At 36.8% G+C, this 25956-nt stretch overlaps 3 protein-coding genes across 9 annotated transcripts in view; 2 read left to right on the top strand and 1 right to left on the bottom strand.

The window, feature by feature from the left end:
* The window catches only part of LOC117932880 (golgin candidate 5), a 29672-nt gene extending 25045 nt beyond the window's left edge, over nt 1-4627 (top strand). For 5 of the 7 annotated variants that reach the window (XM_034854182.1, XM_034854185.1, XM_034854186.1 and 2 more), the window contains 2 exons: nt 3566-3640; nt 3731-4246. In XM_034854182.1, coding sequence (XP_034710073.1) covers nt 3566-3640; nt 3731-3766 — 111 coding nt within the window. In that variant the 3' untranslated portion in view covers nt 3767-4246. Of the gene's footprint in view, nt 1-3565; nt 3647-3730; nt 4247-4353 lie in introns of those variants that run through there. The other 2 variants (XR_004654254.1, XM_034854187.1) reach the window with 2 other exon arrangements.
* A 13614-nt stretch (nt 4628-18241) lies between these two features.
* On the bottom strand, nt 18242-19351 carry LOC117933435 (GDSL esterase/lipase At4g10955-like). The gene is made up of 2 exons (XM_034854789.1): nt 19317-19351; nt 18242-19220 (listed from the first exon to the last, which is right to left on the bottom strand). Exons 1-2 carry the CDS (start codon nt 19349-19351, stop codon nt 18242-18244), a joined length of 1014 nt encoding a protein of 337 aa, XP_034710680.1.
* Nucleotides 19352-23304: 3953 nt separating this feature from the next.
* Nucleotides 23305-25764, top strand: LOC117934053 (GDSL esterase/lipase At4g10955-like). Its single transcript, XM_034855646.1, has 3 exons — nt 23305-23332; nt 24080-24181; nt 24574-25764. Exons 2-3 carry the CDS (start codon nt 24120-24122, stop codon nt 25403-25405), a joined length of 894 nt encoding a protein of 297 aa, XP_034711537.1. The 5' UTR covers nt 23305-23332; nt 24080-24119; the 3' UTR covers nt 25406-25764.
* The last annotated feature ends 192 nt before the right edge of the window (nt 25765-25956 follow it).

The raw sequence follows: 25956 nt of genomic DNA, 5'->3' as shown, positions 1-25956 counted from the left end.
ATGTGTTATAGTTCCTTGTCTTCTTTCCATTGTGGACTTTGTGGACTGGTTGGGTTGGGGTTAAGGGGGGTTGTTTTTTGTTGTCCCTCTTTGTTTTTTGTGATGCCTTTAAGCATTTCTTTGTATACTTATTGTGTACTTTGGAACGCTTCTTTTGGTGCTTCTCTTTTATAAATTGCTTCTTTTTACCCATAAAAAAATTAAGAAATAAAAATAAAATAGTGGTTTCCCAGGTGTTCTGTGCAAATACAGATGTGAAGGTGTGCAATCACATTAGGTGGTGTTCTGTTGTTTACCTTATGAGATAAGAGAAAGGTGGCTGCGATAATGTGGACATTAGTGGATGCATTATTGGGTTTGATTGGGAATGGATGTCAAGATTGGGAGGAAGAATTAGATTATGGTGGCTGGTACCCTTAGAAGGGAATGGTCGTCAAGATTGGGGGAAAAATTAGATCTTGGAGGATGGTGATTTCAGCCAAGTTAAAAAGTTAAAGGATTACGGCATGGATGAGAAATGGAATGGCCTTTTTAAGGTTTCAGGACCTTGTGGTTGTGGTTGTGGCTGTGTAAGGGCATCTCTGTAAGATTATGATGGGAAATGGTTTGGATATAAAATTTTGGTAGAAATGAAACTGTGGGGACATTCCTCTTCAGGTGGCTTGCCCCATTCCATTTGTATAAGCAAGGATGCCAATGCAAGAAGTTTGTTATCTATCTAGATTTGACAATAGGGTGGTCTGGATCGACATCTTCTGCAGGATTTTGTGGGATCAGGGACTTCAGGAGTTGACCTCCCTTGAACTCATCTTTATGGTGTCTCCTCTTTATAACCTATATAAAGGTGGATAGAAGGTGGTTTCTTCACAATTCAGCCACTTCTTCATCTTGTAGGTTGGGAGAGTGGAGGGTTCCTTCCAGGCAAAGTTTATGAGTAGAGCTTCTCTCCCATCTTAGATTTCCTTTTTGGTCTCTAGGAATTGGTGATTCCTAATTGATGCATGATATGAAAGTTGAATCTAGAATCAGCAGACCATTTATTGCTTTCTTGTCTTTCCTCTTCAGCTCTGTAATATTTTTATGTGCTAGATTCTTGTGGGCTATGTTACATGGAGTCGTGTACAGGCACGGGGTGCAGGTTTAGGCACTAGATTTGTTGTACAACCAAATATTGGGATACAATGATAGAATAAACATGTTGAAATAAAAATATTAATTTGAAAAGGTAGTTTCAAGTAGAGGATTGATTTCCTAGACATATCTCCTATGGGTTTGATTATAGATAATACTAATGTTAGGTTTTCTAAACAATACAACCAAATAATACTAATGATGGGTTTAATTATAGATAATATTTTTGCACCTACCCAAAAATAAAATAAAATTATAGATAATATTTTTGCTTGGCTATCAAAAAATTGTTTTGCTTGGAAGGTAAGAAGATGAAGGGTGTATTTGTGAATCCCCTTTTGTAAGACAAGGATTTCAAGAAAACCTTTTCCATGGTCTCATTTATAAGCAATTTATTAAGGAATTTTGTATTATAATGACTTTCATTATTGATAGCATGATAAAAAGGGAGTTTCATCGAATAAAGTAAGGTTTGAGGAGATAAAATGCAAAATAGCTAAATCACCTGTCTTAAGCCATTCGATTTTTTCAAAAGTTTTTGAGGCAACATGCGATGCATCAAGTGTTGGCATAACTGGTATCTTCAGTCAAGAAAGTTGTCCAGTAGCATACTTTAGTGAGAAACTCAATGAGTTAAGCAAAGATATTCCACTTATGATAAAGAGTTCTGTACTGTTGTGTGAGCACTTGGTCATTGGAGGTATTATCTATTATCTCAAGAGATTATGTTATACTTTGACCATCAACCATTAAGGTATCTCAGTTTTCAAATAAAGTTAGCACCTAAACAGGCTAGGTGGATGTAGTTTCTTCAACAAAACACATTTGTTCTCCACCATCATGCAAGAACTGAGAATAAAGTTGTTGAAGGTGTTAGTCAAGCAGTAGCCTGTTTATAGATCGAGTGGTCATGCGGTTAGATTTGAGAAGATGAAGGATGAGTAATCTTACTTATTCTGATTTTGGTGTCATCTATCAAGAAATTCAAGATGGTCACATTGATTTTATCATCTGTGTTGACTACTTTTTTAGAGGGTACAAAGCATGCAGTCCTTGTTCTTCTATTCAAGATTTCTTGATTTAGGAGTTGTATAGCAGAGGTCTAGCTGGTCACTTGGTGGAGGATGAGTTTTATCAGTCTTCCTTGGAAAGAGATATTGCTAAAATTGTGTTGCAATGTTGAACTTGTCGGCTGGCTGAGGTAAAGAAGAGAAACACTGGGTTGTACACACCTTTGCCTATACCACACACCCTTCGGTTAGTGTGGATTTTAACCTTGGATTGTTGAAAACAGCTCTAGGACATGATTCCAATTTTGTTGTGGTTGATAAGTTTTTTAAGATGACACATTTTATCCCTCGTTGCAAAACAACTGATGCCTCACATGTAGCCAAATTATGCTATAAGCAAATAGTTGGGCTTCATGGGTTACCCACTTGTAAGACACAGGTTCCATAGAAACTTGGTTATGATGTGACAACTATGTGGAAATCCTTCATTAACTTGTTTCATTTCTGGTGTTACTATGATCCTAAAAAATTCTAGGGCTTTGATTTGTGCATTTCTGTAGTTCTAAAAGGGTTTGTCATAATGATCAAGTTCATAACATAGGGTATTGAAATCAGTTGACTCACAGAAAGAGCTTCTCACGGAGAAGTCTACCTGGAGTATAGAGAGGAACCTTGTCAAAAGCTAGAGAAAAGGACTACCTAAAGCTTGAGTGGGAGCTGCCACGGAAATGACTGCTTAGGCTAGGGTCAGCAAAGGAGAGGTAGCATGGGCTTTGGCTTCTGAAACATGGTGGTCTCTGTTTTAATCCAACAGTCCCTTGGCTTGTACCTTATCAGCCACACTCATAGTTTGCCACCTTGACGTGGGCAGTCTTGTGAATTATGCCTCATTCTATTTGGAAATTTCATGGATGGTTGCCAAAGGAATATGGATGGAATATTTTTATAGGGCATGGAGTCAGCCAGGGAGAGAGAGTGAGAGTACAACAAATGAGGGTTAAATTGATGAGGATATTCATTATTGAAAGAGAGTTGGATGGCCAAGGTGCAGAGAGTTCCCAAAATTTGTGCTTTGTCTAATTGCCAATAAATTGTGGTAAAATAAAAGCGACCTTTCTGAATCTTACAACAGCCAATCCAACCCCATCCCGTAATGAGATTCCTAAGTTCTCATTTCTTTTCCTTTGTTTTATTTGTTGATGGGAGCTTAAAGTAAAACTTTATACAGATGAAATGGGACGAAGTGTGTTTTATGGAACAGGATGCTTGGTAATCAAGAAATCACATGCTCACAACTTAAGTGGAGCAGAGAGAAAAAGAAAATTTTTTAATTCCTTCTACCTTCTATGTGAACAATGGAATCAAAATGGCGTTTTTTCTTTTCTATCAAGCCTCGACATTTGAAAGTGGTTATATTTGTGCAGCTGGAAGAACTCCGTGCTGATATTGTGGACTTGAAAGAAATGTATAGAGAGCAGATAAACCTGCTTGTGAATCAGGTCTAATACTCTGCTCTAGCACCATTATTCCTTCATATTCATATTGTTCTTTTATGTCATATATTCATCTCAGTCAATGTTGTGTAACAGATTCAGAAAGCAAGTTCATCAACAGGCACCATCTGATAAGTCTACTCCTCACTCTGGCCTATTCCAGCAAGTCATGATATTTTGATGGTATAGTTTTCTAGTATATGCTGTAAATTGCTATCTCAAGAGTGTTTTCTACCATATACATCATTCAGAGATCGCGTTTTTGTCTCTTCAAAGAGATCGGCAGCGGCCTTATCAGAAACACATTTGTCAAACTTTATGTTGTACTATAATATTGTATAGCATGAATCTCTTGAAGGTTTTGGCATTCTTAAGCTTGAAAGACCGAGTTTTCCCATTGGTTTAATAATTAAACAAGAAGATCTCATTCAGGACGAGTTATGACTGCATGGTATGTGACTTTCTTTCCATGCTGACATTTGATCTAGACTTTCAGTCTATGATCCTTTCTCTAGAAACCCAATATTTGAGAACATCAAAACCTTTTGGTTTTCTAGGATCATATACATGCAATCCAAAAATTATTATTACACACAATAACTTATGTTCCAAGCTCCGTATCACGACAGTTTTATCGTCACTTTTTGTCACTATTTTTATGATTTTGCTACCGTCTCTTGTATAATTGGTAGATTCATATGCAATTTTTTATGAATCAGTTTGTGGTGTATAGCGAGATGATATGCTTGGATGGGGATATTCAAGTCTGATAACATTGGCACCTCTTTGAGCTACCAGATGACCATTTTTATGCAATGATAAGACCGTTTCTATGAGAAAACATAAAGTCACACGCCACAGGACAAGATTGGGTGCCACCAAGAGTGTTTTAGTTTTGATTTTGAAATGTGCAGATTTTTAGGAAATCATACAATACAAATTTTCGTGTATTGAAACCAATGGATTTAAAATGAAGCATTTCCAGACCCACCGTTGTGGGTTTTATTTAAAATGAAGAATTATGTTGAAGATAAGTTGTTTGAGGATGAATGGTATGAAAACTTTATTTGCATTTTGATTTTGTTTAGTAAATATGAGTGCATCAGAGTAAATATGTGCTTCACTTGATTTTTTTTTAAAAAGTAATTTCAATTGTAAATTAAAGTAAAGAAATAAATTTAGAAATATTATTGTAATGATAATTATGAAGTATTGATGTTGAATATCGTTTTTCAATTTTTTCTCTAAGAACCTTTTTTTATTTATTTTTTTGATTCTTTATTATTTCATTTCCTTCCATTTTTCTTTTTTATTTTCTCTTCTTAGTATTTTTCAAGAACCAAAAATAACCTTAAGGAATAATACACAAATGGAAATAAACAAAGATACTCGTATTGGTATCAAGTAATGCTATACACAATTGAAATCATATGTAAATGATACTGTACATAAACACAATCATATGTTCAATTGAATCAAGATGCCATCCTTGTGATGTCTTTACTTTGTAGGGACACACTTTGACCGCCTAAAATCTTTAGATAATTGTACTTAGTGGGATTTTTTGATCGATTGTTTTATATTCATATTGAACTCATGTTTTCAAAAGATGCATTCACTTTTTGATAAGTGAGCACAAATTATATTAAAGGGCAAGAAACCACAAAGCATACAAGGAGTATACAACGCAGCCAAACCCAAAAACAAAAGAAACAAGCAACCTCACTGACCCTTAAGTAGCCGCTAGCCACTCCAAAAAGACTAAAAGCGAATATGACTCCTCTCCTATATACACTCTAGCCCAACTCTACAAGTTACAAACAAAAGAATTTTTGAGTTTCTGTATATCCAAAGAACTCCCCATAAAGGCTAATTTATTTATTTTCTTCCATACCGTCCAAAAAATACACAACATGATGGAATACCAGATTTTTTTCCTCTTTCTCCCCACAAAAGGGCCCCTCCAACTAAGTAACACCTCTTTGACTATCTCTGGGAACACCCAATGAACCCCAAACAAGGCAAAGACAATTTCTTAGAGGACCTTGACCACTATACAGTGTAAAAGAATGTGATTTACATTTTCTTCTTCACAACCACACAAAAACAGTAATTAGGAAACTACCACCCTCGTTTTTTAAGCCTATCCAAGGTGAGGATCTTCCCCCACATAGCCTCCCAAGCAAAAAAGGTAGCTTTAGTTGGGACCTTGTCCACCCAAATGCATCTAACTGGGAAGGCGAGGGTATTAGGAGCAACCAACAAATTGTAAGCATGTCTGACTCCAAAGGTGCCTTGACCCTCACCTTTCCATATCATTGAGTCCTCTTCTTGGGAGATCTTGAAGTCCCTCAGCATATTAAACAAAGCTCTTATTGAATCCAACTCCCAATCATTAGAATCTCTAGCAAATATGAGATTCCAGCCCCCTTGACCGAGGCTAGAGTCCCACACCTCATTAACCGTTGCATTCCTATGCACCGCCAAGGCAAATAACTGAGGAAAAATTTTGGACAGCGCCTCATTACCACACCAGTGATCAATCCAGAATTTTACCTTAGTCCTCTTACCCACTTTAAACATTATGTTATCCCAACATCAATTTGCTTCCTTCAAAATCTCTTTCCACACCCCTACTCCAAACGCCCCACGAGCTTCATTAGTCCACCAGCCAAAGCCTTCTTGACCATACTTCACACCAATCACTTTCTTCCAAAGAATGTCCTTTTCAAAGGCAAACCTCCATATCCACTTGCCCAACAAGGCTTTGTTAAGAAAATCAATCTTCCGTATACCTAGACCTCATTTCTCCTTTTGAGTACACACCACCTCCCAATTGATTAGGTGGATTTTCCTTTCCATTCTTCCCCTTTCCCAAAGAAAGTCTCTTTGTAATTTTTCAAGCCTTCTTGCCACTATCTTGGGCATTCGAAAAAGGGACAATTGATAAATAGGAATGCTGGCCAAAGTGCTCTTGATGAGGGTAATTCTCCCTCCCTTAGAAATGTATTGTCTTTTCCAAAGGGCTAATCTTCTCCTCATTCTTTCTTCTACCCCATCCCACATAGATATGGCCTTGTGGTGGGCTTCAAGGGGCAGCCCCAAATAAACTGAAGGAAGAGCCCCCACTTTGCACCCAAGCTCCACTGCCATTTCCTCAATTTCTTCTACCTTCCCAATATGAATTAATTCGCTTTTAGCTAGGTTTATTCTTAGCCTAGAAGCCACCTCAAACCAAGCCAAAATCCAGCTTAAAGAAGTTAGATACTCTTTTCTTGCTTCACAAAAGATGATTGTGTCATCAACAAAGAGTATATGAGAGACATCCATCTCCATCCTCCTTCTTCCTCGAAGGCTACAAATTGAGATGAACTCCCTAACAACAACCATTCTTATGAGTGCACTTAGCACTTCCATACCTAGGACAAAGAGATAAGGAGATAGAGGATCTCCTTAACGCAACCCCTTGGAACTCGAGAAGAAGCCTGCTGGCACCCCATTGACCAGGATAGAAAATTTGGTAGTTGAAATGCACCACCAAATCCACTCCATCCACTGAGACCCAAAACCCATCTTGTGCAAGACCTTCATGAGAAAATTCCAATTAATGCTATCGTAGGCTTTTTCAATGTCCAGTTTGCAAATCAGCCATTTCTTCTTACGCTTATGCCAGAAGTCGATCACCTCATTGGCTATAAGCGAGACATCCAAAATCTATCTGCCCCTCACAAAGGCATTCTGGTCCACAGAAACCACCATTCTTAGGACCTTCTTCAGCCTATTCGCCAACACCTTGGCCAAGAGTTTGTACAGTCCCCCTAATAGGCTGACAGGCCGAAAGTCCCTAAGGTCCTTAGCCTCCTCTTTATTTGGCATTAGGATAAGGAAATTGGTGTTAAGGCTTTTGCCAAAAGATCTTTGCACATAAAACTCCTTAAACAAATCCACAATCTCCTCATTCACAAAGTCTCAACAAAATTGCCAAAAGGCCACTCTAAACCCATCCGGTCCAGGAGCTTTGTCACCATTCATTTCCAAAAGGGTAGAGTGGATCTCTTCCTCAGTGAATGGCAACTCCAAGCCTTTAGCTTCATTGGAATTTAGACTTTGGAGGTGCAGCCCCTCAATATCAGCTTTCCAGCCTAGCTCTTCAGAGAGCAGTTGCTGAAAAGCGTTCACAATCCCCTCCCTCACCTCCTGCTCCTCAGTCCTCTACACCTCGTTAATTTTAATTATGTCCAAGGAATTGTTTATTCGGTGGGCATTGGTCATCCGGTGAAAGAATCCTGTATTCTTGTCCATTTCCTTCAGCCACAACTCCCTCGACACTTGTCTCCAATGGGTTTCTTCCAGCAGAACTCACTTTTTGAAAGTTTCCTTAGCTTCTTTTTCATCTCCGTTTCACTTACTGAGAGGCTCCTTTCACTTTCCACCCTATCCCAAAACTTGACCTCTTGGAGAGCCAAGTTTTTGTTAACTTCCAGCCTTCCAAACACATCCTTATTTTAGTCTTTGATTTTCTGTTTCAGTACCTTTAGCTTAGAGGCCAATCTAAAACTGGCCCTCCCACTCACCCCAGACCCCTGCCACCATCCCCGAAGAAGGTCCTTAAACTCATCCACTTTCAGCCACATGTTTTCAAACCTAAACGGAGAGGGGCCTCATCTTAATCCACTATTTTTCAGTAAGATGGGAAAGTGGTCAAAAGTGGGCTCGACAACCTGTTTTGGACAACCCCACAAAATTGATCAAGCCAGTTCTGGGTCACAAGGAATCTATCCAGTCTAGCCCAAGATTGGTTGTTCCTACCCCCACTCCAAGAAAACACACCACCTTGCAACAGAAGATTTAGAAGCTCTAAGTCATCAACAACTTAGGCAAATCTTCTCATTGCACCACTTATCCTTCTCTGACTACTCATTTATCTTTGGGAAATGATGACATTAAAATTGCCCCTTAAACACCAAGGGTCATTCCAGATGCCTCTAATTGCCCATAGCTCATCCCAAAAAGCCTCCCTATCATTCCTAGAGAACGACTCATAAACTCCTATGAATATCCAGACGAACCCATTTTCCACATTCCTGAGCCTACAGGAAATAGAGAAGTGTCCTACCTCCATCTCAAGCACCTCGAGGGTCCTTTTGTCCCAACATATCAAAATTCCACCCGCAGAACCATGAGCATCCATGGCACCCTAGTCCAGGAACCTCCCAGAGCCCAGACTCCTCACCACACCCTTAGACATTGTTTGAATTTTTGTCTCCTGGAGATAAAACAAGTCTACCATTTGATTCCTAATCATGGCCTTAATCACCTTTCTTTTGGAGCTATCATTAGCTCCTCGCATGTTCCAGCTTAGCAATCTTAACTTCATTATACTTCCAAAATCTGGCCCCCTCTTTCTTACGTACCACTCTTCTGCTTCTTTCTCTCCTCGTAATTAATGGAGCATTCTAGTCTTTTCAATTCCCTTTCAAATTTCGATTTGTCCAGAAGAACTTTACTATGGACTCTTTCCATCATTTTTCTGATCTTGACCAAGAAATCCAAAATGTCCTTATCCAAGCCTTTTGTCGAAAACCCCAGGAACTTGCTGAATCTAGCTAGTTCACTATCTTCCCAATTGACTTCCTCCCATCCTCTAGCTTCATGTGGCACTGTACGAACCAAACATAGCTCATCTCCATATTCTCCATTGCTGCCATTATTAACCTCCATCAGCTCCCAACTAGTAACAGTCCTCTGCTTTATAGACCCTGGGCCATTGACAATGCAACACTGAGTTTCCCTCTGGGCTATCTTCCAACCAGCCCTAGAAAAGTCGTAATACTCCCTTAAAGGAGTCCAACCAGAAATAGAAGAGGGAGAAGAAGAGGGAACAAGAACCAACAATCTAAAAGGGTTAGAGGCGGTCCCATACCTCAGAGCTTCCTCCAATAAGGCGCCGTTAGTCTTCGAATTCTCCTCAGATCGTGGTTCCTCCTCCACTTGCTTTCTCAAGTCGTCATTCATCCAGAAAAAGGAGATGCCAGAGTCTGGACCCTCCAGAAGACATGGGCCAGTCAATACCAGGGGGCGGACCTCACTAGAAGGGGCTAAACCCTTTGCACAAGGCAAAAACGGGCCTTGGCGTTCCAGTTCAATCACCACTAAGGGCTCATTGGCCTTGGCCTACCCCGAATCCTTCCTAGGCGACGGCCTAGAAAAGGACGGCTTAGTAAGAAATGGCCCAGACGACCTAGAGCAAGACGGCCCAGCCTCAAGACCAGCTGGGATAGGCCTAGAAGGCCTAGGGGCCAAATCAGAGCTCCAAGGGGATTGGGCGAGGCCCATCACAAGCGGTCCACCCAAGCAAAGCTCCATAGGTTGCCCCGACCCACATGTCTGCCTCCGCGTCCCATCGGCAGACGACGGTAGGGCCTCGAGCCTAGTGACACTACCCTCCTCCATCACACGCTTACTCGCACGTGCATAAGACTCACCCCCAACCTCGCCTGTTGTTACAGTCTTCAACCCTCTCTTTTCTATCGGCCCCGCTTTCAAGACTGGCCTAACCTCCCACCATAGGGTTATCGCGTAGCAGAAATCTTCAATCCAAATTTCCACCACGTTGAAAAGCTCTTCTCCATTCATCTTCACTAGAATCTGCGTCCACTACAACTCCTCTAGCTTTTCTGTTTGGGAGTCGACTGCAAGGAACCCCCCACACTTCTCCCATATCCTTCTCAGAATGGCCTGATGATTTCTACTCAAAAAGAGCATATTTTAGATAATAATTCTCATGAGTTTCACATCTTTTGAGTAGTAATTATGCCTAAAACACTTAATTAACATGTTTTTGCCCTTGCAAGAGTTACTAACAAGTTTTATGAAGTTTTGGAGTCATTTCAAGGTATGATTTTGATAAATTGGTGACAAAGGAGATGAATCAAATTGAAGAAAACAAATAAAGTTGATGATGATCCAAATGCATAATGAAAGAAGCAATGCAATTGGTTTGGATTGGGATTTGGAGCTTAATTGAAGGTGGTGGAGATGGATTAAAAATGAAGAAATGGAAGAAATTGCAAGGAGGAGTCGAAAAAACATGTTTTTCAATTTCGCATGACCATGCGAAATTTTCACATAGTCATGCGAAATGAAACAGAATAGGCTTGGCTGCAGCACATAAGGGAAATGTGAAAAGTGATTTCGCATGACCATGCGAAATTTTCGCACAGTCATGCGAAACGCTCCAGTAAAATGAAAATGCAGCTAATGGACTCTCCACTTCGCACCATCATGCGAAATTGCTAGGGGCTCGTGCGAAAATGCATTTTCTCCAGATTCCTTGATGAAGAAGCCTTCGAAAGACCTCTTAGATGATGCCAAGTGTCCACTTGACCTTGGCCTATAAATAGAAACATGATTGACTCATTTAAAGACTTTTGATACATTTCCTAATTGTAGACCTTTTTAGATTTCTTCTCTCTATATAATTCTCTACTTTCCTTCATTTTCTCTTATTTTCTCGGTAGCCAAACATGTCTTGTGAGATCAAATCTCCAAGCATGAGTGGTTAAATCTCGTTTTTCTCGGAAGAGGGAAGATCTAGAGGCAAGATCTATGGTGAATTAGAGAATTGAGCTTGAATTATAAAGGTAATTTGATCCAATTGATTAATTAATTAAAATTTGGGGATTTTTCTCTTCAAATTGTTTTGGATGATTACTACAATGCAAGCTAGGTAGATTCATCAAATTCTTAATGCTAGATTTGATGAGATTGAATAGTTGCATTGTGTGAATCATCGGAAGATAATTTAAGATGAATCGAATATATGATTCGAATTGATCTCTTGGATTAGATTACCTAATTTGAAGAGAAATTAGATCTAGACCTAAAGCTAAATCAAAAATCGGTTTAGATGAAAATTTAGGTTTTCAATCTAACTTGATGAAAATTAGATCTCAACACCTATTCACCATCCTAACTCCGAGAATCTCACATCTTATTAATTTTCTTCTCTTTTACACTTCATTTTTCTCTCAATTTTAATACATTATTATTTTGGAATTTTATTATGCAATTTCAAGTCAATTTCACTCGATCACAATCATTTCTTATCATCTCATTCAAGCCTTAATTACCAAGAATAATCCATCATTGTGGACGATACCTAAAAACCACTATACTACAGCAGTTTGTACTAAAACCACTTTTTGATCGGGTACAAATTGCTATAGAATAGTGAATTAGGTTATAAATTTTGTTTTGATCCAATAAACGACAAAAATATGAGCGATCACCTGATCCCATAATGAGATGGGTAGGCCCATGATTCGCACCCATGCCTCACGCATTTTTTCCCTTTCCGACAGGCACTCCGTCTCGGGACTCCATTTTTCCAGGCGAAGAAGGATCCCCCCACCGAAATGTTTCTGAGGCTTAGGGCTTTCTCAGCTTCTGCCAATAGTTCAAATTCTAGCAGAATCTTACCCCTCTCCAGTTTTGCAAGTCCTAAGTTGCCCTTCAATCCCCAAGATTTTGCCAAGGGGGTCCCCCAACTCTTCAGGTCATCTCCCATCCCTGAATTAGGGTTCTAGGACCCAACCAAACAGTGAACCAATTTATTCAAGTTTCGGCTTAGCTCCTTCTCTCTAACCTCCACCTTGATCATTGCTCTTTCTTTGCTCATCGACTATTTAATCACTTCCACAAAGGTTTTCGTCATAATAGGCTTCAGCAACATCGCTTCGTCCTTCGAGCCTTCCTTCATTTCATTATCAAAACCCAGACGCCGTAGCGTCTCCACCATTGAAGTCCAGCCCCTCACTGCTCCTCTTCCTTTAGGGATAAAAATGTTGAAATTTTTATTCTCCAGGTCCACAACTCTTAATTGGATGAAGCACCCACCTTTGTTTTCATCGCGCAACATTGAATAGGCCTTCCCATTTTCCTTCCACTTTTTTCCCCACTTTCCAATACTCGTATCCTTACTGCAATGAACCAGACCTTCGAGAAAGAACCCTAGACTCACTGGTCCCATTCTTATCCACGACGAGATCCCTCTTTTCCTCTCCACGATCGTAGCTTGCATTTTGCCCTTCTTTTTTTCTACCTCAATCTTAAAGGTTTTCGACTCCACACTAAATCTACCATTCCTTGAGCTATTCCGAGGCCTCGAGATGACAACTCCCTCTACACCCTCACTTAGGCGCAAAAACCCTCGCTATTCTCCATCGCTTACACTTAGGCGCAGAAGCCATATCTCTCCTCCATCGCTTTCCCTCAGGTGCAGAAGCCCTCGCTCTCCTCCATCGTTTTCCCTCAGGCTCAGAAGCCCTCGCTCTCCTCCATCGTTTTCCCTCAGGCACAGAAGCCCTCGCTCTCCTTTATCGCTCTCGGTCTCCCTCACACTAGCATTTTTTTTTTCTCTCTCTCTCTCCCTCTCCTCCATTTTCAATTCCGTTGCTTAGGATTATATGAATCAAACAAGGTAACTTCCATTCACTTTTTATATTGAATTTGTCTTTTGAAAAGATGAATTCACCTTTTACAATAAACTTGTATTTTCAAAAGATGAGTTATACATGAAATCCAAAAGTATGGTATGTTAGCCCGAGAGTTTTCCTAATTTAGTTTTGATGAGAACAAAACATAGTTAAGTGCACTAATCATTTTAAATCAAGCTAAGTTTCAGGTATATAACTTAAAAATAAAAAAAAAGACATGCTTGCTCAAGGAAATTCAAGAAAAGTGAAGCTTTGGATGCGTGACGATCCTTCAAGACTAGGATAACCTTTGTAAAACAAATATCTTGGGTGCACCTAGGCTCTAAACATGTTTTTTATTTTTATTTTTTTATTTTTTTATGCATTTCTCTATACTTAGTTTTCATAAAGTTGATCCTAAATATTCTTATCTCTCTTGAAACTAAGTTAAAATTAAAAAACCTTAGACAAAACCCTTTATAATTGAGCTACATAGTTTCCTAAAGACAATATTTAAGTGTTAGAAAGCCTTTGGAAAGAATAAGATTGATTTTGAGCCTAAAAGTTCCAACCGGTCAAGGGAAGACCTAAACCGGCTTGATCATTTAGGAATGGGTCACCCTTTCCTAGTTGAGGTTCGGCCCAAGGTATAAGAATTTTTGTCTCTTCTATAGAGCTTGCATTCCAGATCTAGGCTACCACTTTCCCGGTCAAGGTTCAGTCGAACTTTAAAAATGACAAATGGTCACCTATTGTGTATTTATTACCTAACAACTAATGAACAAGTGGAATTGGAGCTTGACGTGGTCAGTCAAGGCTAGTTTTTGTTTTTTTGGGCATCCGAGGTTAGAAACCTATAAATAAGGAACTTTTATGCATTTGTTGATAAGAAAACATTTGCATTGAATTCCTTATCTACCATTTTCTCTTTTTCAAAGCTCTCAAATCTTTGTGTATTGATTACTTACTTGCAAATCTCCTCTAGTGTACCTTTTTGTATTCAACCTAACTCCTCTTGTATTCAAGCATTAATTGTGCTAGGTTGAGTGAGATTAAACATCTATTTATTAGAGAAAGTTCAAGTGTTTAGAAGCTTTAAGTTGGTTTTGAACTTGAAGAAATTTTTATGTGCCCATTAGAGTAGGTAAATTTAGTGTAAGAGTTTGAAGCTTGGTTTTGAAGCCTTGATCTAGTGGAACCTTTACTCGGAAGGAGTTTGAGGAGAGTGGACATAGGTAGGAATTGTCGAACCATTATAAAAATCGAGTTTGTATCTCTCTATCTTTATTTATATTTCTTTATATTCATTGTACTTCATTGATTTACTTAAGTATGCTTTTTGAAAAAGTTTAAAAAACCTAATTCAACCACATTTTGAATATTTTGCTTAATTTAATTAGTTGTGTTTTACACAATAGTTTTAGAATTATTTTTGACAGAACAAATTTTTAAATATTTTAAAAAACTATATTATTTGTGCAAAAAGCCTTATAAGGAGAGTATGTAAAGTATTTTAGTAAAATATAGAGCAAAATGTTAGATTTATATTGATGCAATAATTAGTGTCTTCACATGAGAATCACCCCCATGAGAACTCAAACTTTTATCCGGAATGCTAGCACTCTTTTTTAGGGTCCCTCTATGCTTAGAGACAAGAATTTAAATACACTACTCAATGAGTGGATTGTTGAAGGTTGTGGATATCTTTGCATAGCACTTTAGCTTATCCACCCAAGAATTACACAACACCTCCTATCCTCTTTTACCCAATGGCAAGCTGTTTAAGCAACAATTGAGGAGAATGAACCTAAAATGGAGCCTATATGTTAAAGAAGGAGATGGCTTGACTTTAGTTGAATGTAGTTTAGTATAAGCTCTTTAGTTGCAAACAGCATATTTAGGGTAACCTTATGTGATAATGAAGATGCATGGCTTGATGAAGAACAATATGATTAATGGACTTAGATGGAAAACGATTGTTAGAACTAACCAATGTTGATTAACTTAAGAGTACTATGTTTAAGGTTGTGGTCAAAAGATGGGGTGACCATCATTTCATGCACTCTCTTCATGGTACACCCCATATTTTGAGTTGCCCCTTGCTAGCCAATTAAGCCTTTTCACACAATCTATTTTTCATCACCTTAATTCACTTATTTTTATACCTTGGGGATTGAGGGGCTTTTTTATGTGTACTCATATATAGGTGAGACCTCTTTGGTTGTGGACTCCATGGTTTGTTCATATTTTAGTATTTCCTTATCATGGTTGGGTGAGACACTTTTATTTTGGATCGATATGCTTCACCTATTTTGTCATACTAGTAGTACCATTCTATTTTAAGTTTTTGTGCTTTATTTTCTTAATTTAGTGATGTGATACAAAAGAAAAAAGAAGAAAGGAAAAAAAAAAAAAAAAGAAAGAAAAGAAAAAGAAAAAGAAAAAACAAATAAAAAAAGAAAAGTATATCATGAAGTGCATTGGGAGTGTTTATGTATTCTATGACCTTAGAGTTTGCTTATCTTTTACACGTTATGTATACGTAAGAGGCATGAGGTTGCTTATTGGGGGTTTAAGCCTAGTTTCTATTATTTTATTTTCCTCTTATCCTTAGTTAACATTTCATCCTAAGTCTTAAGATCATTGTGAAGCAATGGCATCATACATCATGCTTCATAGCCCCCATGTTGATGTTACTGAGATTGGTTTGAGTTTATAAAATATAAATTTTGTCCAAATGGAGCACAACAATTCATTGGGAGTTATTAGAGCACATTAGGGCATAATCATTTTGTTATGCTTAGATCCTCATACCAAGGCATAGCCATTTTGTTAGATCAAATCATTACATGGGGCATAACCGTTAGGTTGATATGATATTAACATCCCTAATACTAGGGCATATAACCTAAATTCTTTGTTTCCCAAACACATAATGCTCACAAAATCTAGTTGTCCCATTTTCTATTCATTAAGCAAACCTCGTTTGCTCAAAGTTGCCAACCCCTATCTTTCGTATGCCCAAGTGGCATATCCATAATCTAGTAGTCTTTGAAATTAATTTAGAGGTTAAAATGGCAACTGTACTTGTAACCGTGCTATCCTACAATGTATAAAGATCATTAATTTTTTTGTCATTTTATCACATTAAGAGCACCCTTTGAGATTCTAATAACTCTACTTCTGGATTTATTTGTGTATCAATTAGAGTCAAGCATTCCTAGAGAAATAATTTTTTTATTAAACTCTGAAACATGCCTTACATAAATTAATGTCCTTACAATACCACCATGCATCTTAATTTGAATTATGTTTGTCATGACAGCCTAATAAGCTACATTGTTTCCCATAATAATATTTTCACCATTTGTAAGTTTGTAGGCACCAAACTAATCCTTATTGGGAGGCATATGATAATAACACCTTGAGTTAGGGATCCGCTCATCACTTGAGTTACTAACCATAACTGAAATGACATATGCAATATTCAAATTTTCTTCTACAATTATTGCATAACCAAAATTACAAGCTTTCTCTCTGCATTTTCTTTTATGTTTCGAACAATTTCTCACATAGTGCTCTTTCTTATTGTTATTGAACACTTGTTATTTATCTTGAACTTTGATTTAGATCAAGATCATACTTTTTTGCCATTATTTTTCTTCCATATTCTCTCTTTAGCCACTAAACCTTTACATAAGCTTTTTTCTCCACTCTCAAAGGTCATTTTTTTTAACTTCTCTAAGTTCCGAGCGGCCCTAGCATCCTTTATGTAGAGAGAGAATTTTTACCATACATCATGATATCCACAAAGTGCTCATAAGAATTTGGTAGGGAACACTTTAAAATTATGACTTAGTTTTTTCATCATCAATTCTAACATCAGTATTCCTCAAATCTATAATTAAAATTCATAAATGTGGTCTTTGACGGATGTACCTTCTTTCATTTGGGGAGTGAACAACAACTTCTTCAAAAAGAAGTGAATTATAAGAGACTTAGTCATGTATAGACTTTCTAACTTCAATTGTAACTTTCCAAGTACCTCATTACCCAAGCATAATAGAATAGAATTGTGCATTTTCTCCATAAGTTCATTATTCTCTTCATCCGGCGTTATTGTTGATAAAACCTCTCTACCTTTTAGCCCTTTGAATAATCCTTATTGAACTAACAAGGCATGTATCTTAATGTGACATAAATTGAAATTGTTTTTTCCATTAAATTTCTCAACCTTAAACTTTGTTGTTAGTCTAGGTCTAAGAAATAAGCTCTAATATCACTTTGTTATGACAATATAATCGAAGCTTTAATGCAAATATGTTAATGGAAGAATACAAAGACAAACAATTCATACACAAATATATGTGAGATTTTAACATGCATGGCTTGACTAACCAAGATAAACAATTTATACACAAATATACATGAGATTTTAATGTGCATGGTTTGACTAGCTATGTCTACATCCATGAATTAAAGAGATTATTCCATTGTATTATAAAGAATATTACAGAGGACATAAACTGGATTAACTATTAAACCCCAAAACATCCCATGTTTCACTTCTTGTATCTACATAGTGAACTATATGTATCCTCATTTCATAGGGTGTCACTCATTCTTCTTTACATCTCTATTCACTATGTATAATCTTCATAAACCTATTTCCATCTCATGACTTTTTCCCCTCACGACCTAAAATATTTATTGTGATACTTTTGATAATTTTTTTGATTTTATAAAGAAATCTAATATGACAATGACATATTAATATAAAAAATATCTCTACAATATTATTCTTTGCAAACATATATAAACATATACTAATTAGGAACAAAAAAATATACATAAACATATACCAATTAGGAACTTCAAACATTTTCCAACATGTATATATGCCTAAACCCAAGGGTAACACAATTGCAAGAAAAGTAAAAGTTTGAAATTGCACTAATTATTAGTTCACATACCATGAACAGAACTAAATTTATGCATGAGACAATAAAATCAAAGACTTCAACAGCTTGAATAGACTAGGTAAAAGGTTGCACCCTTTCACTTGGCATCTGTTACTTTATGGATTATATGGTTAAAGTACCCGATTAATCCATCAATACTTGGAGTGTGCTCAGGGTTCACCCACGGGGATGGCATCATCTATCAATACCTTTGTTGATGAATTTGCAAAGCCTGGCCCTATAGACATTTGGTACCACCATTGTTTTATTCCATGAGCTTCACGAATTTTACAAATATTGGGTGGGGATGAGATCTTGCTAATAGTTAGATATGCCTTAGGAAGTAGATATATGGGTAGTTGTGGATCCTTCACAAATGCAGCTTTTATTGCACTCCTTATTGAACGTATCTCATCTTCGATCTTCCTATTTCTAAAATGGTCTATATACCCTGAGCAAAGAGGATCGTCTTGGTTCACAAACAGGTTGGGGATCCAATAAGACAATGCATTAAATTGGTCATATAGTTCCTGCCACAGATGATCACCCCCAACAAAAGAGATCCCAGCTTTGATAACATTCTTTGTCGAGAGGATTCCATCCTTTAAAGTTGGATTTTTGATATTCTTTGAGAGGGAATACCTCAAGAAAGGTGGATTGAAAAGGAAAGTTGTGAGATTCTTACCCTCCTGGGCCATGGATTTTCCAACCAGCATCGCAATGGCTGCCCCCAGGGAATGCCCTACTAACCAAATATTTGCAGGCCAGGCTTCTCGAACAACTGCTTTGACAGCTTCCAGCGCGTGTTTAAAGCGGGGCTTGTCCTTGTGAAGTTTACCAGCGAAGACCTTCATATTCAACTTCATGTCCCGGCTCTTGGTGCTGAGGATTGTGCCACGAAAGGCAATAACAAACTTTGGGGCAGATTTTGGCAAATGGTTAGTGTATGTGCACTTGATTTCATACACGACACCGTAGATGGATGAATCTTTATCATCTATGAGCTTATCTTTTAACTCAAAATGAAAGAAGTGCCACCAACGGCCTTGGGGATCTTGGGGATCTTGGGAATCCTGGCGATCAAATTCTAAATTGTATGCTCCCTGAACCAGGCTCGCAGCAACTGCCCGGAGGTGATGATCATTTGTCCTGCAATGAGAAATGATAAATGAATCCTCATATCTAATCTACCCTTTGATAAATACAGCAGTTAATTTATCTAGAAAATCTTGTGAATGCTAAGACACCTTCAAGATGCATGCTCGGGCAGAATTCTCCATTTTCTAATAGGAGTTTTAGTTCACATTTGAAAACTCGTAATATTACTTCACTTAGATTGATTTCTATATGTAATTAATCAAGCACAAATCCTAAGCCTCACAGATTCAGTTATCCAATTTTCTTTAAACTTTTAGGTAAACGTCTCATCGATTGATCCCATTGCTTATTCTGTAATGTATATATTGAAATATTGCATGTAGGAAAATGGTTGTACCAGTCAGCGAGCTGTTTCGGTCCCGTGCGTTCAAAATCTTCCCTTTGAGCAGACATTAGTGATTGTGTACTTATACTGCCCTCTTCCTTCCGTTCTTGAAAGGAAATATATTTATCCTGCATGGCACATAGGAGAAAAAAAAATCCAGAAAATGAAAGGTTAATCATCAGATACCAACTTAAAGGCATGAAGCTTAAGCTTTGTTTGTACTAGAACATTCAAAGCCTTAATTTGATGCTTTCTGTCTGCAGCAAGAGCGTGAGATCTCAGACTTAATTTTCCTCCAAGTAGTTAAATATTTACTTCATCTACCTCTGTTTGGTGGCTAAGAATGTAGGAAAAGAAAAGAAATCAGAATTTTGAATCAACACTTTTATCATTCTTGGGAATCAACATTAATGAAATACCTTGATTTGGAGAAAACTCATATCTAGACGTTCACCCACAAAAATCTGCAAACATCATAACATCATAATAATATCAGTTCACTTTAAACACATAAAGAGGCCAATATACAGCATCAGAATGTTGGAAAAAAGTTTATTCAAGGCTCACCCACTAAAATCAGTGAATATCATAACATAAAAAGTTCATTAGCACAAGAATCTTTAAGGAGCACCAACTGTATATAAATGTTGGCGAAAATCCATGCCTGAAGGAGCACCCACAAACTTCTGCAAATATTATAATATCTAAAAAAAGAAGAGGATCAAAACATTACCAAATACTTTGAATCCAAAGGAAGGCTTTCAAAGCCTTTGAACAAGAGGAGTTATTTATGATAATCTGTGGAAAAGGAAGGCATCCTCTTGATTATGGAAGAGTTAAATGGAAGTATCCGGTCAAGCTTGTTTACGTGAGTCAATGAGACAATGAGAAAAGTACAAAAGTAGAAGAAGAACAACAACTACAACAACAATGTTAATTTGTCAAAGCTCCTACCCCATAAATCTTTATCTAAATGCTTGGAGAAAATTTCTTAGAAATTAATGCAATATAAATATTAGTCTTGCATGTTGTTCCCTAGGCTGAATGATTTCTAAATTATATAATTTTCCAAGAGCAAACCCAATCTGCATGCCCAAAAGTAAAGTAAAATAAGAGTTTAAATGAAATTGCAAAAATCATAAAAAAAAAAAAAAAAAAAAGCAACTGCAAAAAAGCTCATTGATGAACTAGTCCCTCAATTTAAGTATTTGAAAATTGTTTAAAAATCAATGCTAAAAGAGCTCTTGGAAATTTTTACTCAAAATATATATGAAACCAAAAATAATTTTAAATTTCGATTAGTTCAAACATCCGAATCCTCTCATGGGGTTGAGGGAACAAGTAAGCCATTCTAGAATGGCTGCTATAGACTTATTAATAAGTGGGTCCTAGCACGTATTTCCTTTGGGTGAATGATAGCTAGATTGCACGTTGTTCCCTTGGCTGAATAGTCTACACGCTCAAAAGTCAAATAGAATATGGTAAGACTTGGTACATAAAGAAACCTAGTCCACACGAAGCGAAAATTTATTTAAGGTCTTTGTCTAGATTTTGGGAAACCAGAAATATTAGGCTGAGGCACTTTCCATATAACTAGGAGTTCTAGCTGACCTTAATTTCATCCAACAACTCGTTAAAACATATAAAGTTTGGGAGGTTTAATCTAGACAAGTATAAAGGACATCTAGTCATTTTTTATCGACACCATCCTCATTTTGTTCATATACCTTTTGCGTTCTACCATTGTCAATGGTGTGCAAAATTTTTCAAGAACCAAACATGCCTTCAAGAACCCAATTCCCCATTTGGTTTATCATAATAATATGAAGAAAAATAGAATATTATCAAAATTATTTAAAAATCCAAATTAATACATTTTTTTTCCTCACCATTCTTCTCTTTCACTTTTCCTTCTACTTTTCATTATCCTTCAGGCCTAAGAGCATTTTCAGAGAATTAATTTCAAGTATCATTTTTGAAAAATTTCTCTTTCAAAGGCATTCATGTGTCATGTTTCCTCCTTTTTCTTATAAAAAATTTGTGACATTCAAAAGGCTGATTTTTATCCCTTGAGAGAGCGTAGACTTAGAGAGGGAGTTAGGAAAAAAAAAAGGGAGGAAAATTAATGATTTGGCACTGAGGGGAAACGACATTTTAATGAAACAAAGAACATTTTTTTTTTAACCAAATATTTCATTGATGAACTAGTCCCTCTATTTAAATATTTGTAGACAATTGCTTACTTTATTGCAAAAAGATCGAGCAGTTGAAAATTTTTGCTCAAAATATATATGAAACCAAAAATTATTTTAAATTGGAATAGTTCACCTCCAAATCTTCTCATGCGGTTAACCCATTCAACATTGGCTTAACTGCCTATAGACTTATTAATAAGTGGGCCTTAGCACGTTTTTCCCTTGGTTGAATCTAGATTGCACGTTGTTCCCTTGGCTGAATAATCTACACGCTTAAAAAAGTCGAATAGAATATATAGACAACAAGTAATACTTGGTATATGGATCCAAAAAGAAACCTAGTCCACAGATGCTAGGATTTATTTAAGGTCTCCATCTAGATTTTGGGAAACCAGAAATATTAGATGAAGATCAATTAATGATAAATGATGAAGCACTTTGCATATAAATAGGAGGTCTAGATGATCTTAATTTCATCCAATAACTCGTTGTTAATACATACAAAGCTTGTAAGATTTAATCTAGACAAGTATAAAGGATGTCTGGTCATTTTTTATTCACACCATTCTCATCTTGTTCATATATATTTGTGCATTCTACCATTGTCAAATTTTTCGAGAACCAAACATATCCAAAAGAACCCAAATTCTCTATTTAATTTATCATAAAAATATTAAGCAAAATAAAATATTACCAAAATTATTTAAAAATGTAATTTATACATTTTTTTCCTCCTTAACATTCTTCCCTTTCACTTTTCCTTTTACTATACTTTTCATAACCCTTCTGGGGCATAAGAGTATTTTTAGAGAATTAATTTTGAGCGTCATTTTTGGAATACTTCTCTTTTTAAAGCATTCATGTGTCATGTTTCCTCCTTTTTCTTATAAAAAATTTATGATATTTGTATACTGTTACGATCAATGATAAATGTAAAGTGAATTTGAGAGGGTATCATCAAATTGAGTTGAATGATAGGGAATGCTTTCTGATATTCTGTAGATTATAAAGATAAACATGCATTTTAAAGTATCTTTTACATTGATCAATCATGTCATGGTGTTTCTTTAATTACTTTTAAGAGGTTTTCTTCTTCTTACAAGGAGAAACACTCATGGATTTGTTTTAAGAATTCATTCTAGTAAAAAGAAAAAAAGGAAGCCAATTTGCATTTGGGTGTGTTATAAGTGGAGAGATTTTAAAAAGTAGAGCAAGCTTAATATTGGATTCCTTGCCATCTTCCTAAATTGTTGACTCGACCTTGTCTCATTAACTAGAGGTCATTTTCAGCATTTTTGGACCATTATTTTCTTCCATGGACATGTTATCGTTTTCTAAAGCTAGTCTTGCCGGCTTTATTCCACATGACAGAGAGAATTAAAAGGACACCATTTCAATGGCTCTCCCATATCAGTTGGTCTCTCACCGTTATTTCCATCCAACTGACCAGCTTTAGGTAGATTCCCCTCGTGGCTTTTAAATCTTGTAAGCAACTTGCATGCATTGCATTGCATGCTTATAAATAACTCCCCTCATTCGAAGGCCTTGCAAGGCTTCCTTTGGATTCAAACTATTTGGTACGAGTAAGGTTTTGATCCTCTTCTTTTTTCTTATTATGATATTTGCAGAAGCTTCTGGGTGCTACTTTAAGTATGGATTTTCGCCAACATTTTGATACAGTTGGTGTATACTATGAACTGTTATCATTATGATGTTGTGATGTTTGCAGATTTTTGTGAGTGAGAACGTCTAAATATGAACTTTTTGCTAATATTTTGATGCTATATATTGATGTGTATGTGTATAAAGATTCATTGCTAATGTTATGATACATAGAAAGATAATTTTTGGATTTCCAATATTGACGTGGGTTCCCAAGAATGACTTAGTTGGTGTTTGTTTTTTTACTTAATTCTAAATAGAAGCTTAATACTTAATAGTGTTAAAAATTAGGTTGTTTGTTTTTGTAGTATTTTATTTCTATTAAGTATTAAAAAGTAAAAAAAATCAATATGTTATTTTTTCTATTTAGAAAAAGCTACATATTTTGGCTTTTTCTATTTAGTAAAAAGTTTATAATAAGTCATGAAAAAGTTTAAAAACAAACCACCTAAATTTTAAAATTAAATTGCTTTCAGCAAAAAGCCAAAAAAACAAACACCACCTAAGTGTTGATTCAAAAGTTTTGATGTTATTCCCATGGAGATTCCATCGTGCCTTTAAGTTTGTTTCTGATGATTAACCTTCATTTTCGGGATTTTTTTCTCTATGATTTCATCTTGGTATGCCACTCATTTTCTGGATTTTTTCCCCTCCTATGTGCCCAGCAGTATATATCTCGAAACTTGAAAGGGAAGCACACACAGACAAATGGCTATTGAAAGGGGAAATTTCGACCTCACAGGACCCAAACAGCTCACTGAAGTTGACTGGTACAACCATTTTCCTACATGCATACTCATTTCACATAATACATAAGTTTTTCCATTTTTCAATATATACATAAGAATAAGCAATGGGATCGAACCATGAGACCCTTTACCTAAACGCTTAAAGAAAATTGGATGACTGAATCGGCGAGGCTCGGTCTTTGTCCTTGGTTACACACAGAGACCAATCTAAAGTATGGTAATATTACTAGTTTTTAAATGTGACCTAAAACTCCTATAAGAAAATGGTGAATTCTGCCTCAGCATGCATCTTGAAGGTGTTGTAGATTGCCTGAGGATCAACATTGACAAGATTTTCTAGATAAGTTAATTGCTGTATTTGTGAAAGGGTAGATTTATTATGAGGATTCATTTACTATTCCTCAATATTGCAGGACAAATAATCATCACCGTCGGGCAGTTGTTGCGAGCCTGGTTGAGGGAGCATACAATTTAGAATATGATCGCCAGGAATCCCGAGATCCCCAAGTTCAGTCTTCCCGTTGGTGGAACTTCTTTCATTTTCAGTTAAAACGTGCGCTCGTAGATGATAAAGATTCATCCATCTACGGTGCCGTTTACGAAATCAAGCACACACACCTTAACCATTTGCCAAAATGTGCCCCAAAGTATGTTATCGCCTTTCGTGGCACAATCCTCAAACTGAGCACCGCAAAACGCGATCTCAAGTTGAATATCAAGGTCTTGACTGATGTACTTCACATGGACAGACACCGCTTTAAACCCGCACTGGAAGCTGTCCAACAAGTTGTTCAAGAAGCCGGGTCTGCAAATATTTGGTTAGCAGGGCATTCCCTCGGGTCATCCATTGCGATGATGGTTGGAAAATCCATGGCCCAGGAGGGTAAATGTATGGAAGCTTTCCTTTTCAATCCACCTCTCTTGGGGAATGTCCTCTTGAAGATTATCGGCAATCAATATTTGCAGGATGCAATGCGCTTGACAGAGACTTTGTGTAATTTTGGGACCTTATTTGTTGGAGGTGGTCATGTGAGGCAGGGACAATATGACCAATTTAATGCATTGTCTTCTTGGATCCCCAACCTGTTTGTGAACCGACACGATCCTATTTGCTCAGAGTATATAGGGCATTTTAGAAATAGGAACAATGTGGAGAAGCAGTTTGGAGCTAGGATGATAGGGAGGGTTGCTGTACTGCAGCCAACATTGGGTGTATTAAAAGCTGCAGTTGGGATGAATCCATAACTATCCACACAGCTACTTCCTAAAGCATATCTAACCATTAGCGAGAGCTCATCCTCATGCAGTATTTTGGAGGCTCATGGACTAAGACAATGGTGGTATCACATGTCTCTAGGGCCAGCCTTTGCAGATTTATTAAGAAAGAAATCAATAAGTGATCCTGTCCTCATGGGTGGACCATGAGCACACTCAATGAGTATTGATGGAATAATCGGGTGCTTGAACCGATATAATAAATAAAGAATAGATACCAAGTGAAAGGGTGAAACCTTTTGCCGAGACTATTCAAGTTGTAATCTTAAATTTTAATGTCTCCTGCAATTTAGTTCTGCTCATGGTATGTGAAATAATAATTAGTGCAATTTCAAACTTTCTATGTTTCTTGCCATTATGTTACATTGGATTTAGGCATATACCTTCTTACAAAACTGTCTTAAATTCCTAACTAGTGTGTGCTTATATATTTTTATAAAGAATAATATTGTAGATAATATTTTCCATATTGATATGTCATTGAAATATTACATCTCCTTACAAAATCAAAATATTTATTA

Source organism: Vitis riparia, chromosome 16, assembly GCF_004353265.1.
Source record: "Vitis riparia cultivar Riparia Gloire de Montpellier isolate 1030 chromosome 16, EGFV_Vit.rip_1.0, whole genome shotgun sequence".
NCBI lineage: Eukaryota > Viridiplantae > Streptophyta > Magnoliopsida > Vitales > Vitaceae > Vitis > Vitis riparia.
This window is presented reverse-complemented; position numbering and strand designations above follow the sequence as displayed.